The sequence below is a fragment of the Protopterus annectens genome, chromosome 12.part0 (genome assembly GCF_019279795.1).
Source record: "Protopterus annectens isolate FY-2018-M chromosome 12.part0, PAN1.0, whole genome shotgun sequence".
NCBI lineage: Eukaryota > Metazoa > Chordata > Ceratodontiformes > Protopteridae > Protopterus > Protopterus annectens.
The window spans coordinates 1,361,799,675-1,361,815,830 of record NC_056746.1 but is presented as its reverse complement, the minus strand read 5'-3'; the positions used below and the strand labels follow the sequence as shown (position 1 = coordinate 1,361,815,830).

The following is a 16,156-nucleotide window of genomic DNA, read 5'->3' as shown; positions in this document are numbered from 1 at the left end:
TTACCATAGGGGGGAGTATTACTATTCCGTGCTTTGGAAGTGGGAGCCCCCCACTGCTTAGGCCTGTGAGTAGCTTGGGACTGAAGCCTGGGTGTTCTGCTGGTTCTGGGTTGGGACTGAGAAGGCTTGGAAGAGGCAGGAAAGGATCAATTCTTAGAAGGCCAGTGCCTACTAAATCTGGGAGGCTGCACTTACAGGAAATCTTTAACAGTTTGCATAGATTTAGCTTTTTCCTCCATCTTTTTAAGTACTACTTCTGATTTGTTGCCAAACAGGCAGTCTTGGTTAAAGGGAGCATCCAGTAATTTAGCTTTAACATGATCTGGCAAATATTGCTCCTTAAACCAAGCATGCCTTCTAAGTACAGACCCAGTGACAGCAGCCCTGCAAGATGCCTATAATGAATCAAAACCACATTGCAAAGTATATTTTCCAACTTGTTCAGCAAAATGCATTAAATCCTGTAAATCTTTATTTTCTGCAGTCAGGAATCAACATCATTCTCTGTTTAAGCAATAAAATAATATGCTGCTGATACTTTAACATATGAAACTGGCAGCTTAAGGCCCTAATGGCCAAGGTTGCAGTAGTGTATACCTTTCTTACCTCATCTATCCAGCGCCCTGGAATCTCTATCAGAGGGGGTAGGATTTTTGGCAGTTTTAGCCTTAATGCCCTTGGGTCCCTGTGAAATGGTCTCAGGATCCACAGAATGATTTTTAAAGTGGAACTTGTGAGAGTCAGGTACCCTGTAATACCTATCAGGTTTGCTGGGAGCAGGAGGTAGAGTCAGGGACCAGGCTAGATTCTGAGAAGGCATCATCTACAATGTCCAGTACAGGAGGGATAGCTAAAGGCCTGTGTTGAGGCAGGAGTAAGAATTCCCTAAGCCTCTTTTTGGAGTCAGAGTAATCCTGGCTTTCCCAGAGAAAATACTCCCTAAGAGTATGCAAGGTTTCACCAAAAGAGAAATCCTCTGGAAGGGAAGCAGAGGGAATGGAGTCCTCTGCATCAGAATCTTCATAGATATCCTGGTCATCAGAGAAAACAGAAATTTCAGAATCCTGATCAGAAGAATCAGAAGGAAAATCAGTCCTATGTCTCTTAGTGGGGGAAGGGTGGCTTCCTCTGATTAGAGTAATAAGGTCTTCAGCCATTCTTATCATTTGTTTTTTAGGCATAGGGGCCTGACCATGCGGTCTGGGCGTCGGTTTTCTAGGCATGGATCGAGTTTTAGGCCTTGAAGAAGAAGATGGCATCGGTTTAATATGCAAGTCAGTAGGCCTGAATACACCCTCAGAAGCCGGTGCCTGCACAGCGGCTGCGGACCCATCCAAGGTAGAGACATCTGCAGGTTCCACAGTCGAAGAAGCATCTCGTGGCATACCGGACTCTGAATGGGTCTCAGTAGAGGCCTGCGAATCTGAAGTATCAGGGGCTGTGAAAGAGCCTCACTGAGTACCGGTGAACTGGCGACTAGCTTAGGAGAAGCATCGTCGGCAGCTTTGGACGTATGCGGTCTGTGTCTCTGTCTTTATCTTTGCGTTTTTTCTGAAGTCGGTAGCTATTTCTGGATAATTGAACCGAGTACCAAAATATTCAGATGTGTAAATGAACAGACGACGAATAGTACGAGGTTTGAATAAGGCACAAAACCGACAGCGAGGTACGTCGTGGTCTGGGCCTAAGCAAGGAATACAGTACGAATGAAAATCTTTGTGAGGTACTTGCTTTCCACAAGAAATACAATTGTTAACTTTTACTGACATTGGTTTAGAGCAAGAAAAAGGTTCCCCAATGGGGTCCTTAGCTTAGTTGAAGACTTCGGATCTGAAACTCGAAAATGAAAATTTCAGGAGTCGGCCGACCAGCACTTGCGAACTGCTTCTGCTTCAGGCACCACACGGCAAGAAAGACTGATGTAATGGCATCGGCTGCATGCTTTATACCCCTGACTACCTGACGTCATGGAAGAGGAGACAGCAACTGACGCAGGACCCAAGACTTTGATAATCAGGCTGACTGAGGGCTACTGCAAGCAGATAACCCAAATGTGATGACAGCAACAGTGAAAAACGAAGAACATCAGGAGGGATAGCTAGAGGCCTGTGTTGAGGCAAGAGTAAGAATTTCCTAAGTCTATTTTTGGACTCAGAGTAGTCCTGTCTTTCCCAGCGGAAATGCTCCCTAAGGGTATGCAAAGTTTCACCAAAATAAAAATCTTCTGGAGGAGAAGCAGAGGGAATGGAATCCTCTGCATCAGAATCCTCATAAGTAGATAAGGGCAAATCCTGGTAATCAGAAGGAGCAGAGATATCAGATTCCTGATCAGAAGATTCAGAAAGAAAATCGGTTCTAGGACTCTTAGAGGGGGAAGGCTGGCTTCCCCTAATTAAGGTAATAAGGTCTTCAGCCATCCTAAGCATTTGTTTTTGAGGCATATGGGCCTGAGTCATCAGTTTGGTCGTCAGTTTTCTAGGCGTAGTGTGAGTCTTAGGCCTGAGGAATTTGGTACTTCTAGTTGGAAACGATGCTGTCAGTTTAATATGAAAGTCTGTAGGCCTGAATACACCCTCAGAAGCCAGTGGCTGCACAGCGGCTCTGGACCCATCCAAGGTAGAGACATCCGCAGGTTCCATAGTTGAAGAAGCATCTCGCGGCATACCAGACTCCGAATGGGTCTCAGTAGAGGCCTGCAAATCTGTAGTAGTGGGTATCAGGGGGCTGAGAAAGCGCCTCTCTGACTACCGGCAGATTGGCGACTAGCTTAACGGAAGCTTCGTCGGCAGTTTTGAAGCTATGCAGTCTGTCTCTGTCTTTATCCTTACGTTTTTTGGAAGATCAGTAGTCGGATAGCTTAACGAAGCCATTTTGGAGTATGGCAATTGAGAACGAAAGTATTTAGCTACAAAAATAGCCCGATGAATAGTTCAGGCGTTGAACAAAGCACAAAACCGATAGTGAGGGACGTCGTGGTCTGGACCCTAAACAGGTGATGCAGTAAGAATGAAAATCTCTATGAGGTAGTTGCTATCCACAGGCAAGACAATTGTTCATTTTTTTCTGACATCGGTTAGAGCAAGAAACAAGGATCCCCAACAGGGTACATTTTTTTTTTGAAGACTTCAGGTCTGAAACTTGAAAGCGAAAATTTCAGGAGTCGGCCGACTGGCACTTGCGAACTGCTTCTGCTTTGGGCACCGCACGGCAAGAAAGACTGATGTAATGGCATCGGCTGCATGTTTTATATCCCTGATGACCTGACGTCATGGAAGAAGCGACAGCATCCGACGTAGAAATCTGAAGACTCTGGTATTCAGGCCAGCTGAGGGCTACCTGCAGGCTGATAACCCAAATAGGATGACTTCAACAGTGAAACATGAAAAACATCTGTACTATGTTCTTTGTGTTTCACTGTTGCAGTCATCACACTTGGGTTGATTCCCAAAGCTGAGGAAGGGTGGAGGCATTCAAGAGGAGTTGGGGCTGGCTAGCAGGCCCTGTAAGACTGCTGTAGCAAATCCAGCTCTGGATTTAGAAAAAATAGGTAAGTGGTAATGCGTGGTGAAGGTGTGTACAGAACCCCAGGCTGCAGCTCCCAGAATGTCCCTGGTAGGGACACCACTGAGAAATGCTGTAGAGGTGGAAGTAGCCCTAGTGGAATGTGTTCTGATCCCCTGTGGGGTAGGTTTTCCATGGTGCCTGTAGCAGAAATGGATGCAGTGTGCTATCCATTTGAAAATTGTTTGCTTTGAAATGGCCTTACCCTCTGCCCCTGTAGCAAAGCTGACTAGCAGTTGGTCAGATTTTCTGAAAGGTTTAGTCCTGTCAAGGTAGAACCTGAGCTGTCTGTGCACATCCAAGGAGTGCAGAATCCTTTCCCCTTTATTTTGAGGATTAGGGAAGAAGGTTGGTAAATGGATGGCTTGGTTTAGAGCCACACTGGAGACCACCTTAGGCATAAAGGACAGGTTAGTCCTGAGGGAAACCCTGTCAGCATGGAAAATGATGAAAGGGTCCACAGCCATTAGTAAAAACACACAGCCATTAGTGCCTGTAACTCAAGACACTCTTCTAGCTGAGGTTATGGCTAAAAGCAAGGCTGTTTTCCAAGAAAGGAATTTTAACTCTGCTGAAGCTGCAGATTCAAAAGGGGGGAGTGTGAGCTTTTCCAGTGCAAAGTTAAGGTCGCAGGTAGGGATGGGTGTTCTCCTAGGGGGCCTTAAGTTGTTAGCCCCGCTCAGAAACTGTTTGATGAGAAGGTGAGAGAATAGAGGTGGCACAGTATTATAATGAGCTGAGATGGCAGAGGCATGAATCTTAATGGAGAAGAAGGATAGGCCTCTGTGGAGTAGCTCTGCTAGGTAATCAAGGATTTGAGGTAAGGAGGGCACATCTGTGTCCTTTCCTTGAGATTGACTGCAAGAGCAATATCTTTTCTACTTCTCAGCATAGGATTTTCTAGTACTGGGCCTTCTGACCTCAAGAATGGCATCCAGCACTTGCTTGCTGAGGGTTGCTGGTGGAGTATTCATGGGACAAGTCAGGCTGCAAGGTTTAGGGTTTGCAGCTGTGGATGCACAATGTGTCCCTCCTGCTGAAACAGCAGGGAAGGTGTCTGATGAAGGTGCCAGGGTGGCACTGTTGTCAGACGGCGTAAGAGTGGGTACAAGTGCTGGAGTGGCCAGCACTTGTATGGCCAATCTGGGGCAATAAGAATTGCCCCTGGGCTGTCCTGTCTGATCTTGAGTAGTACCTTTGAGAGGAGGGGCAGAGGGGGAAAGGTATAAATTGAGAGGTTTTCCCATTTGAAGGATAAGACATCCATCTTCCAGGCCCTGCTGTGAGGGTTCCTGGTGCAGAATTTGCCAAACTGGTGGTTCTCGGGGGAGGCAAAGAGGTTCGCCTCCGGTGTCCCCCACCTCTGGATTAGAAGGTTGAAGGTGTTGGGCTCTAATTTCCACTCGTGTGGGCCAGGAGATTTCTGCTTAAGTCGTCTGCCAGTGAATTCTGTTTGCCTGGCTGGAACTGAGCTTGCAGATGCACTTGGTTGCTCAAGGCTGTGTTCCACAGGGCCATGGCTAACCTGCAAAGTGGGTAAGAATGGGTTCCCCCCTGCTTGTTTATGTACCACATAACTGTGGTGTTGTCTGTTTTTATCAGCAGCTGTCCTGGAAGGATTAGGTATTTGAAGGCTGTCAGAGCATACTGTACAGCTAACATCTCTTTTTGATTGATGTGCAGGAGAATTTGTCCTGGGCTCCACTTTCCCTGAATACATTTGCCTGCCATGTGAGCCCCCACATGCATAATCTGATGCATCCGTAGTCAGGATGTGGATGGTGAGGGGTTGAGTAAAAGGCAGTCCCTTGTTGTGGTTGCATGCTTCTGCCTACCAGAGGAACTCTGCCCTTAGACAAGGAATGATCGGGATGACTGTTTCCAGGTCCTGAGAATGTTGGCACCAAAGACTTTTTAAGTACCATTGAAGTTTCCTCATATGCAGTCTTGCATATGGAATTAGCAGAATGCATGAGGCCATGAACCCTAGGGCTTGCAGTATTTTCCTTGCAGATAGCTGGGTCTTGGTGGCCATGTGTTTGAAGTAGTTTGTTCAAATAGAAATGTTTTTCTGGAGTGAGAAAGGCCATCTGGAAAGTTGTGTTCAAGCTTGCTCCCAGGAATACAATTTTTTGACTGGGCACCAGTTGTGATTTCTTTTCGTTGATGGTGTACCCCAATAAAGATATGAGTCTTTTCACAAATGCCAGGTGTTGAAGTAGTAATTCCTGACTGTCCTCCTGAATCAGGCAATCGTCCAAGTATGGGAAAATTTGGATATTTCTCTGCCTGTAGTATGCAATGGCTGGAGCCAGGCACTTTGTGACCGTGACCTTCTCCTTGTTGAGCCTGGTTAGGGGGACGTCAGTCTGTCTCACAACTGAGTCGCCAATGATTAGTATGTTTGGTCTAATGTCATACTTTACAGGCAGTGTTGGTTTACTGCTATGCCTTATGGGCTGTGTTTGTGAGACACTGGTGTGTTGTCTGCTGTGTGTGAGTGTTTGGTGTTCTGTGTGGAATGTTTGAGTGTGTTTTGGAGGTCTCTGCTGTTTAGGTAATTTTTGTTGAGGACCTCTGTATAGGTGTGTGTGTGTGTGTTGTGCTTGGCTATGTGATGTGAGTGGTGTAGTGTTTGTGCTGGCAATCATCTCTTTGTCAAGAGTACTGACTATGGCCAGAGAGAGCAGGGATTCCAGGTTAGTGATGTAGATGTGTTTCTCGCAAGTAGAATTATGTTCTAGGAGAAGAGGGCTGTCAGTGAACGAGGCAGTTGCTAGACTGTCTCAGTATGCCCATGTTGACCAGACTGGTAGGAGAAACTGATGGGAATTGTCCAGACATAGTGTTCTGAATATTGGAGGCAAACTTTGCATATTGGAGGCAGATTTTGCTATTCTGTAGTAGCATGATTGTAATTTATTCATGAGAAATGTGTGGAGGTTAGCGAAGATTTGGATAAACAGATCAACACATGCCAAACATAGAAAAAAAAGTTACTACACTGATTACTTTATATTCTCAAAAAGTCACCTGAAAGAGACTGATGGGCAGGTGTACTTAAGGTGGATCACTTCTTGCCATGAAAAAGAACTAAGATGACATGGGCTGATCTCCCTTTAGTCAAACATCACACCAATGTTCTGGGCAGGAGAGGACTTCAGAGTCACCCTGAAGATGTCTATGGGCTCTGGAAGTCAAACCAGAGGGGTGGACATTTACATGCCAATCCAGTCAGGTGGACATTCACCTGAAGTTAATTCCCAAAAATAAGAAATACTGCAGCAGTGACCCTTTTAATGCTTTTGCAACCCACATAAATGAAAATGATCTAGTTAAAAATTCTAAGGTAGATTGACAGATCTCTAAACTCGTCTATGAACATAAATGCTTCAAGGACAATAATTATACAATGACTGGCCATTAATATTCTAACATGAGCACACTGATTGGCCAGCCCAACCAGCGTGCCCGTTGTAAATCTGAAAATATACCAATGGAAAAAGGTCCAGTCGCCCGGACTTTTTTCCATTATTATATTCTGAAGGTTTTATTTATTTATTTATTTTTAACAAAAAAAAAAAAATCTGTAATCCGGACTCCAGACATACAAGAGAGACAGGATGGAGACAATACTAGGAGAATCAGGTATATTACTTAAAACTAAAGACACGCACCTGATTTTGTTTGTATTTCCTCCATTCTGTCTCTGTCCTACCCCTAAAATGTTCAAAACCTTTTTTATTAAAAACAAGAAAAAAGGAGCAACGGAGACCTTCTTTTCTCTGTTGCTTCCTTTCCAAAGAACTGATGTGATGGGTCAGCATCGGAACTCAAGTCCCACACTCATGCGCAGTACATCAGAAAAATACACAGGATACCGGAAAACTGCAGAAGGGCAGCATGGTGGCATTATATGAAGACATTATTTAAGAAAAGTAAGTATTTTTTTCTTAAATAATATCATTGTACAATATCAATAACTGACTCTGTGGTGTGGTATATTAAGATTTACCCTCAGTTGGCTTTATTTAATCACTCAGGCTTCGCCCTCATGATTAAACCACCCCAACCATGGGTAAATCTTAACATACCACACTGATGTCATTAGTTATTGCTTAAATAAATTACAAAACTCTTTCTGGCCCTTCTGTATGATTATTAACTTTATGGTTAGGATGAACTGACCCAGTTTAGAGATAACACTTTTCTCAGTAATACATTTCCATATATTTTTTTTCTGTTTGTAGTGTCATCCTGTGTCTTAGTTTGCACTGCATTATATTATTACTTGTTGTACATCATAATCTATTGTCTTAGCCTGTGATTATAAGTTCTTTGCAAATAATATTATGGTGTTATTCTGCATTATGCTGCACTGAAAATTCATAATGTGCTGTTGTACACCTGTATCTTTGGCCCTGGGTATGTCTGAGAAGGGTCAGATGACAAATCAACATACCTTTTACAAACAAGCAAATAATGAATATCATAATTTACCATCATTATTAGGATATCATTGGACATGAATTATTTTTTTATGCCCGGTCTGCAACAAAAAATACTCACATCTTTTAGATTGTCAATCATCTGCAGCAGATCTGAAACTTGAAGCAATGCATCTTCAGCCATCTTCAGCGAGTCCTGGACTTTCTGATACTCATTCTGTAGGTCCTTTACCTTTTGCTGAAAAAGTATAAAAACCAAAACAGTGATGAAACAGAAATTTGTAACAGAACTTCACTGATAAAGTCAAAAACTTGAGTTCCACCCACCTTTTGCTTTTCCAAGCCAATTTCATTTATGTTGCTGAGGTCGTTGGCTGTTCTAGTATTATTCACTGCCTCGTTCAGGGCATCTCGAAGATCCATCAGCTTAGAGACAAATTTTGTAAGATGATCTCTGATTAAAACTGAGAGCTTTGTATTTTCATCCCAATGTTTTGTCAATTCATTCTTCACTCTTTCTAACACTGGTTTATTAGGAGACATAAGATGAGATTAAAAATGTTTCAGTTTCTCTTTCTTTACAGACAGTAAACTGTCCAGTACATTAATTTGATTGATAACAGAAGGCAAAAGTTAAACGAGTTCTGCCTTTATTCTCAAATTCTTCCTTTGATTCATCACCCCTTCCACATCACTTTTTCCACATGTCTCCTGAATGCCTCTTGGGAATCCTTTCCCGTTACCTCTTTTGGAAGTTCATTTCATGGAAACACAACTCTCTCTGTGAAAAAGTACTTCATCAGATGCAGGGATTTGCTGGTTAATACAGTCTGCTACCTGTGCCCCTCCCCCATCCTTCCTGTCTGGGGTGACACTCTCCCTCATACTGCTGTCAGTAACAGATTCCTCCATTCTACTAGTCACCTGTGCCATTAGATACTGCCCTTTTACTTCTTATAATTTCAACTTCTTTCTTCGAAGTAATTAAATCTGTGGCACTGCAATAATAATTCATGTTACTGTCAGATGGGACTCAGATTTCCAGATACTTCTCTTTAGACAAGCACTCAGAAAACTTTCTCAAAAATAGAGTTTGCCTTTGTTCCTGCCAAGCTAAAGTGGTAGGATAAACCTAATTCTGTAACACACCAAAGGATGCCAGGCTACTGGTTCCAGTGTACCCTTAGGAAATGCCAGCTGCAACTTATTCAGCGCGACAGTCACTTTTGTTAAATCAATTACCTTAGAAAAGGGACTGATTTATTTCACTTACAGTGAAAGACAACGAAAACATACATTAAAATGTTTAGCACTGCTGTTACAAATAAACCTTTTACTTATCATTTTATGGAAACTACTTAAATGTGAAACCCTGTCTGTTAAAAATGGACCAGTGTTCCAGCTTTAAAGGAAGCAGCTGCACTAATGTTGTTTTCTCAAACAAAATTAGTTGACATGTGAAAGATATGTAAAATAACCAAGCACAGCACAGCACGCCAACGGAGCTCGGGAACAGCGTCAGTAAGAAATATGCAATAAAATCAATCACCATAAAGCGCTGTTTCCTAATGGCATATAAACACGAAAGAACCTCTTAGACAAGCCAGATATACTGTGAAGTTCTTAAATAGCAATAATAAAAATTCCAGGTGGCTGTTCAGCTCATCCAAAACGAATCTTTATTCACAGAGTAACACAAACAGTATTCTTCAGACTTTACAAAGCTTACAACTGAGTCATTAAACAGCCCTCCAAAGGTTACAATTGGTGGGAAACTATTCAGAACTATTCAAAACTTAATTGCTTTTTTTTTAAAGCACACTACATACATGGAGAATATTTTCAATAAAAAAAATCAAAAAATTTCTCATTAGTTCTAAAAAGGAACAAAGAGCTAACATACAACATAAAAGGAGATATTAAAAATATATATATCAAATTCAAGAACTAACTTCTAGCATAACAAGTGTCAGTGCAAAGGACTTTGTCCATACTGACACAAAAATATCCATACATATTCAGGGATAACCTCTTTTTTAAAAATAGCTCATTTGGGTCTGTAAATCCTCCTACTCCTTTTGGACTTTATCGTTCAGACCAGGTAATTCATCTGCCCTCCACCTGACCATCCATCTACTTTCACATTCCAATGTCCTATTAATCAATTGCTAACTGCCAATAGCTACGCCAATCTTGTAATGGCAGCATGGGAAGATAAGTTTTTATATAAGTCTGATCTTTTTAAAAAATATGTAGGGATGTATCGTAGATTTGTGGACGACCTCTTTTTTGTTTGGTTAGGAGATATTGATACTTTGAGAAGTTGGATACTTCCACTGACTTCTTGAAATTTACCCTGAACTATTCTGACAATAGGATTTCATATCTGGATGTTGATGTGAATAGACTGGAAAATGGGCTTTTGAACACTTCCATTCACAGAAAGTTATGTTATAGGAACACCCTTCTTCATAGGAATAGTATGCACCCTCAGCATATATTTTATAATATATTAAAAGGACAATTTATGAGGGCGTCCAGATTTAATCCAATGGAGGATAGTTACAGGAAGGAAGTAGAAGAACTGAAAAGTAGGTTTATTGCTAGAGGCTATGATGCTAAAATAATAGAGAAAGTTATTATGGAAGTACATGATCTTAGAACTACCAGGGCAAGACCATACTTCTCTGAACAAACAAGTAACCCAGAAGATAGTATAGCAATGGAAAGAATGGATACCAGACCATCCATGTTTTTTACCAGGGATACACGTGAAGTAAGGGACATGATGACTAAACATTGGGATATCCTACTATCTGATAGTGATATAAGCAAAATAGTAGGACCAGAACCCAAGATAGTTTTTAGAAATAAACCCAACCTGAAAAGGCTTTTGTGTAGACCTAAGAATTTTAGTACTAAGAGAAGGATGATCAGAACAGATAGGAACACCGTACCTTGTGGTAATTGTAACCACTGTATACATATAAATGAAGAGACGATGTTAGTGCACCCTGTTACTGGTTATACATTTTACTTTCACACAGATACCAGCTGTGATAGTAAAAATGTGGTTTACCTATCAAAATGTTTGGTTTGCCCTGCGTTCTATATTGGTAAGACCAATAGAGCTTTTAAAGATCGCATAAGGGAGCATAACTACCACATTCGAATAGGATCCGAGTTCAATGCTCTAGCGAAGCATTGTAAAGAAGCAGGTCCTGACCATATTTTTAATTTTTGTATCATACAGCAGTTGCAGGAGGGCTACAGAGGAGGTGATTTGATTAATAGGACATTGGAATGTGAAAGTAGATGGATGGTCAGGTGGAGGGCAGATGAATTACCTGGTCTGAACGATAAAGTCCAAATTAAACCTTTTTTAAGGAGTAGGAGGATTTACAGACCCAAATGAGCCATTTTTAAAAAAGAGGTCATCCCTGAATATGTATGGATATTTTTGTGTCAGTATGGACAAAGTCTTTTGCACTGACACTTGTTATGCTAGAAGTTAGTTCTTGAATTTGATATATATATTTTTAATATTCTCTCCTTTTTATTGTTTTTATTCTTATTGGCATATTTTATGTTGTATGTTAGCTCTTGGTTCCTTTTTAGAACTAATGAGCAGAAATTTTGATACATTTTTTATTGAAAAATATTCTCCTATGCATGTAGTGTTAGCGCTTTAAAAGCCAATTAAGTTTTGAATAGTTTTGAATAGTTTTCCACCAATTGTAACCTTTGGAGGGCTATTTAAATAATGACTCAGTTGTAAGCTTTGTAAAGTCTGAAGAAGCCGAAAGGTGAAAGCGCTTACTGTCTGTGTTACTCTGTGAATAAAGATTTGTTTTGGATGAGCTGAACAGCAACCTGGAATTTTTATTATTGCTATTTAAGAACTTCACAGTATATCTGGCTTGTCTAAGAGGTTCTTTCCGAACTTTTGAGCCGTTGGAATTGTGTTTATATGCCATTAGGAAACAGCGCTTTATGGTGATTGATTTTATGTGAAAGATATGGGTCTATATCACATTATCGAAATTCCAAAATATTGAACGCCATAAGCTCGACCTTGGAATCTCGAAATGTGACATACTCGAACGCTCAGAACAGCAAATTTTTTCCCTTGGAAAAAATTTGCTGTTCCGAGAAAACACACACACAGCACAAGCACACCAAAATACATAATCCACACATACACACTTCACAGAACCCTACACTAAACTGTACATACACTACTAGCTATCCACTTACCTTAACCCAACCCTAACCCTGAGGTCCCTAACTAACGCAGACTCACCTTACCCGCTCCCTAACCCTAAGGTCCCTAACTAACGCACACTCACTAATTAACGCACACTCAACTTACCCGCTCCTCAACCCTAAAGGTCCCTAACTAGCGCACACTCACCTTACCTGCTCCCTAACCCTAAAGTCCTTAACTAACACACACTCACCTTACCCGCTCCCTAACCCTAAGGTCCCTAACTATCGCACACTCATCTTACCCACTCCCTAACCCTAAGGTCCCTAACTATCGCACACTCACCTTACCCGCTCCCTATCCCTAAGGTCCCTAACTATCACACACTCACCTTACCTCGGTCCGTTCACACACTTACCTTAACCCGGTCTGTCACCTTCGCACCACAGTCGAGGAAATGACGAAGCTGCAGAAACAGCCCACCAAATACTTTCCCTAGGAAAATATTCGGTGTTCTGCAGCTTCGCTATTTCAAGCATTCGCTGAATAGGGGTCAATATTAGAACATTAGATGTTTTAACACTTCAATGTTCTAATATAGACCTGAAAGACATAACTATACTTGAAAGCTATATCTTTGCATGTGAAGGGTATAAATTTATATATGAAATATACATGTCTCTCTCTACTCTTCCCTCATTAGACCAATCATCGAGTATAATGCACCATTTGGCATGTAATTCACTAGACACCTGCAACAGGTCTGATGAAGTTTGGTCATTGTACCTTACGAAAGCACTTACTTCAACTTGTTTTTACTGTGTTGCTGCAGTAAAATTTTTGTGTTCACACTTTACAGCTGTGTGGCTCATTTTTTGTTCTTACTAGTTGGCGTTTCCTTTTTGGTGCAGAGACCTACAACAGCTGGAGAGGCCACAGAAGTACCTCACGAAGAGAATCCTAGGCATTAAACACTTGTCCTACACAGACAAACTCAAAAGACTCCAGCTATTCTCCGTCTCATATTGCATACTTAGAGGCGATCTCTGCTTGACTTACAAAGCCATGTCTGACCAAGCTCTATTAGAAATTCTACATCTAAAGAAATCCCAATCCCTACACACCACAGGCTCCAGAGACCTCAACCTCATTACCACAATCAACAGAACATGCTGGAGGGACAGGTTCCTCACCCAGAGACTGCCCATACTCTGGAATAGACTTTCCATACATGTCAAGCAGAGCACCCCACTGTCCCTCTTCAAGAGAAATCTTGAGGAGTGGATGGGTAATAGAAAGGTCACCCCGGGGATCACTCCAGTGGCTCTACTTGATAGAGGTACTGGGAACAAACCTTGGGCAGCACGATGCCAGGGCACTTCTATGGGCTAGGCTTGTAAAGGCTCCAGGGACATTAGCCTAGTACACATCTATGAACCTACATGTGAAAACTACAACTTTATATGTGAAGGCTGTAACTAGACAGCAAAATAGTCATTTTAGTCACAAAGCATGCAATATATTGCGGCTGTCCACAAATTAACTAACCCTTTAGAAGATGACATACAAACCTTAGAAGTTTTTTTTTTCTAGAATAAAAGAACACATGCTCTTTTGTTCAACAAGTCTGTTTAAAGAGCTACTGCATGCCATCTGAAAAGTAACAAAAGCCTGTTAAGCAGAAACTCACATTTATGTGCCTCCTTCATCTCAGTGTCTGCAACTCCATTCTGAATATCAAAGCTGCGGGCTCTCATCTTTGCCAACAACCTGACAGCCTCAGCTAGTTTTTGCCTCATCTCCTCTGAAGTAGCAGTAGTTGCTGGGCTGTCAGAATCTGTTGTGCTGTTCAGTTGCTTGACCAGATCTGAAAAGAAAAATAATTGATGTCGAAAAGCAGTTCGCTAAAGATACACCATCAAGTTCTCTTTCTGGGCTTCCTTCTAAGCATTTATTTAGTCAGGCCTAACTATGCTTAAAAAGACATTACTTATAGAACAGCAATTATCAAACAACATTCTTACACACTCTGTCTTGACGAGACATTTATAAAGTTTCTCCCTGGTGACCTGCGACTTAACTGAGCTAGTTATGGCCCTGCTCTTCTCCTCCCAGTTATGCAGCCGGTAATGTGTAATCCATCAGTGAGGCAGTGCCCAGTCTCCAGGGGAGAAAGCCTGCAGCTTACTCAAAAGTCTGGGTTGTTCCCCAGGGTGAGAATTAGTATGTTAGCTATTGGCACTGTACTGCAGGTGAGAAGCAATTCTGATACTTGTCCAACATTGCACAGACTCAAATCAATGCACACTGCACTAACCTCCCAAGCTAGTCAACACTAAATGTCTATTAAACGACTTTTCACCTGCTAATATCACCTTTCCTGGTCATCATGTAGTGAATACAGCAGCATTAATCTCTTACCACATCAGAACTGGTCAGCTGGCCATCAGCTGTGCAACACTAGCAGTCTCCTGGCAATCACAAAGGTGTCCAGATTCATACCTGTTGTGTTAAAGATGGAACTCATAATGTCTACAGCAATGGGCCAAGGCCATCTGATGTGGAGTTTTATCAGATAAAACTTTTAGTTTAATAAAATGTAGAAACATTCAAAAAATTAAAGTATAAAAAAAAAATAACTTAAATAAATTAAAACCAAGGAACAGTAACAAACAGGTAACTCAAAAGTGGTTCAGAAAAACATACCTGAAATATTCCTTAGAATCCCTTGAATATGTATCAGCAAATCTTCACCGCTCTTGCGAGTTTCTTTAGTGATCTCTGACACCTGTTTTGCTTCTGTATGAGTTGTCTCTGCCTGGAACACAAAATTAACATTTAGACAGAATTATGACAAGTTTCTAGTACAGGCAGTAATATCATGGACAATTTGTATCTGCATCTACCAATTTACCCTACAGTGGGAGTAATAGAATGTGAAGAACTGATAGTGCTCACTCACCAGTGTATCACTGCACAGTTTCTGTCTTTGTTATACTACAAAAGCCTTGGCCTACATCCCAGACGCCAGACCAAGTTTAGTGTAAGAAATATTAATTCAGAATGCCTTCTTCTATTGTAGGGAAATAATCCTTGGTGATAAACAATACTGACAATGGTGAGAACAGTGAAGCTCCGTACTTTTTTCTCAAATTTTTTAGGTGTGTTTTTAGAGCTGGAATGGCAGCTGAGGTTAAATGCCACTGAAGAACCAGGGCTTAATGAGAATTGTTCCCCTCAAATGTGTGCTGAAACTTAGATCTGTGAAACTTTAAAGTTTGCTGATTTTATATGTGTGTATTAAGGAATTTGGTTAACATAGGAGTTATATATTTTTGCAATGTTAATTATGTGGATGAACATGTCTCAAGTTTTTTTTAATTGAGTTTGTCATATGACTAAATAGTATATAAAAGGGCTACTACATAAAATTGTTTTACTCTGATGAAGCCCAGTGCAAAGTTGGGTGATAGCGCTTAGTTTTAATAAATACTGTCCCGTTTACACTTTCGGCGGTCGTCATTCTTTTCTTTTTTTTTTCTGAGTTTGTATACAGCCTTTGGATGGTTTTTAAGTGTTTCATCAATAAAACACCCCTAAAAGTCGATTCTCTAGTCAGGGATGTGGGAACTCATACAGACAATATTCTAGCCTTTGACAAACATGTGTCCAAGGCCGTAAGAAAATCCTTCTATTTTACTCAACTTACAAGCAAAGGCGTGGCATCTAGGTCCAGAAAGGTCACCACACCACTGTATTCGGACCTCATCAGACCCATCATAGAGTATAATGCCCCCTTCGGTATGTGCCTGACCAGACACATGCAGCAAATGGAATATCCACAAAGGTTCCTTACAAAAAAGAATACAGGGAATAAACACAATGTCCTATGCTGATCGCCTCAAAGCCCCGTCTCTTTACTCATTCACATCCAGACATC

At 41.4% G+C, this 16,156-nt stretch overlaps 1 protein-coding gene across 1 annotated transcript in view; it reads right to left on the bottom strand.

Annotated features, from left to right (window-relative positions):
* LAMA5 (laminin subunit alpha 5) overlaps positions 1-16,156 on the bottom strand; it is a 1,615,491-nt gene that overhangs the window by 429,239 nt on the left and 1,170,096 nt on the right. Inside the window, exons 51-54 of the mRNA XM_044090412.1 lie at positions 14,923-15,034; positions 13,907-14,083; positions 8,337-8,533; positions 8,131-8,247 (exon numbers count right to left, since the gene is read on the bottom strand). Of these exons, the coding sequence (XP_043946347.1) occupies positions 8,131-8,247; positions 8,337-8,533; positions 13,907-14,083; positions 14,923-15,034 (603 nt within the window). The remainder of the gene's footprint in view (positions 1-8,130; positions 8,248-8,336; positions 8,534-13,906; positions 14,084-14,922; positions 15,035-16,156) is intronic.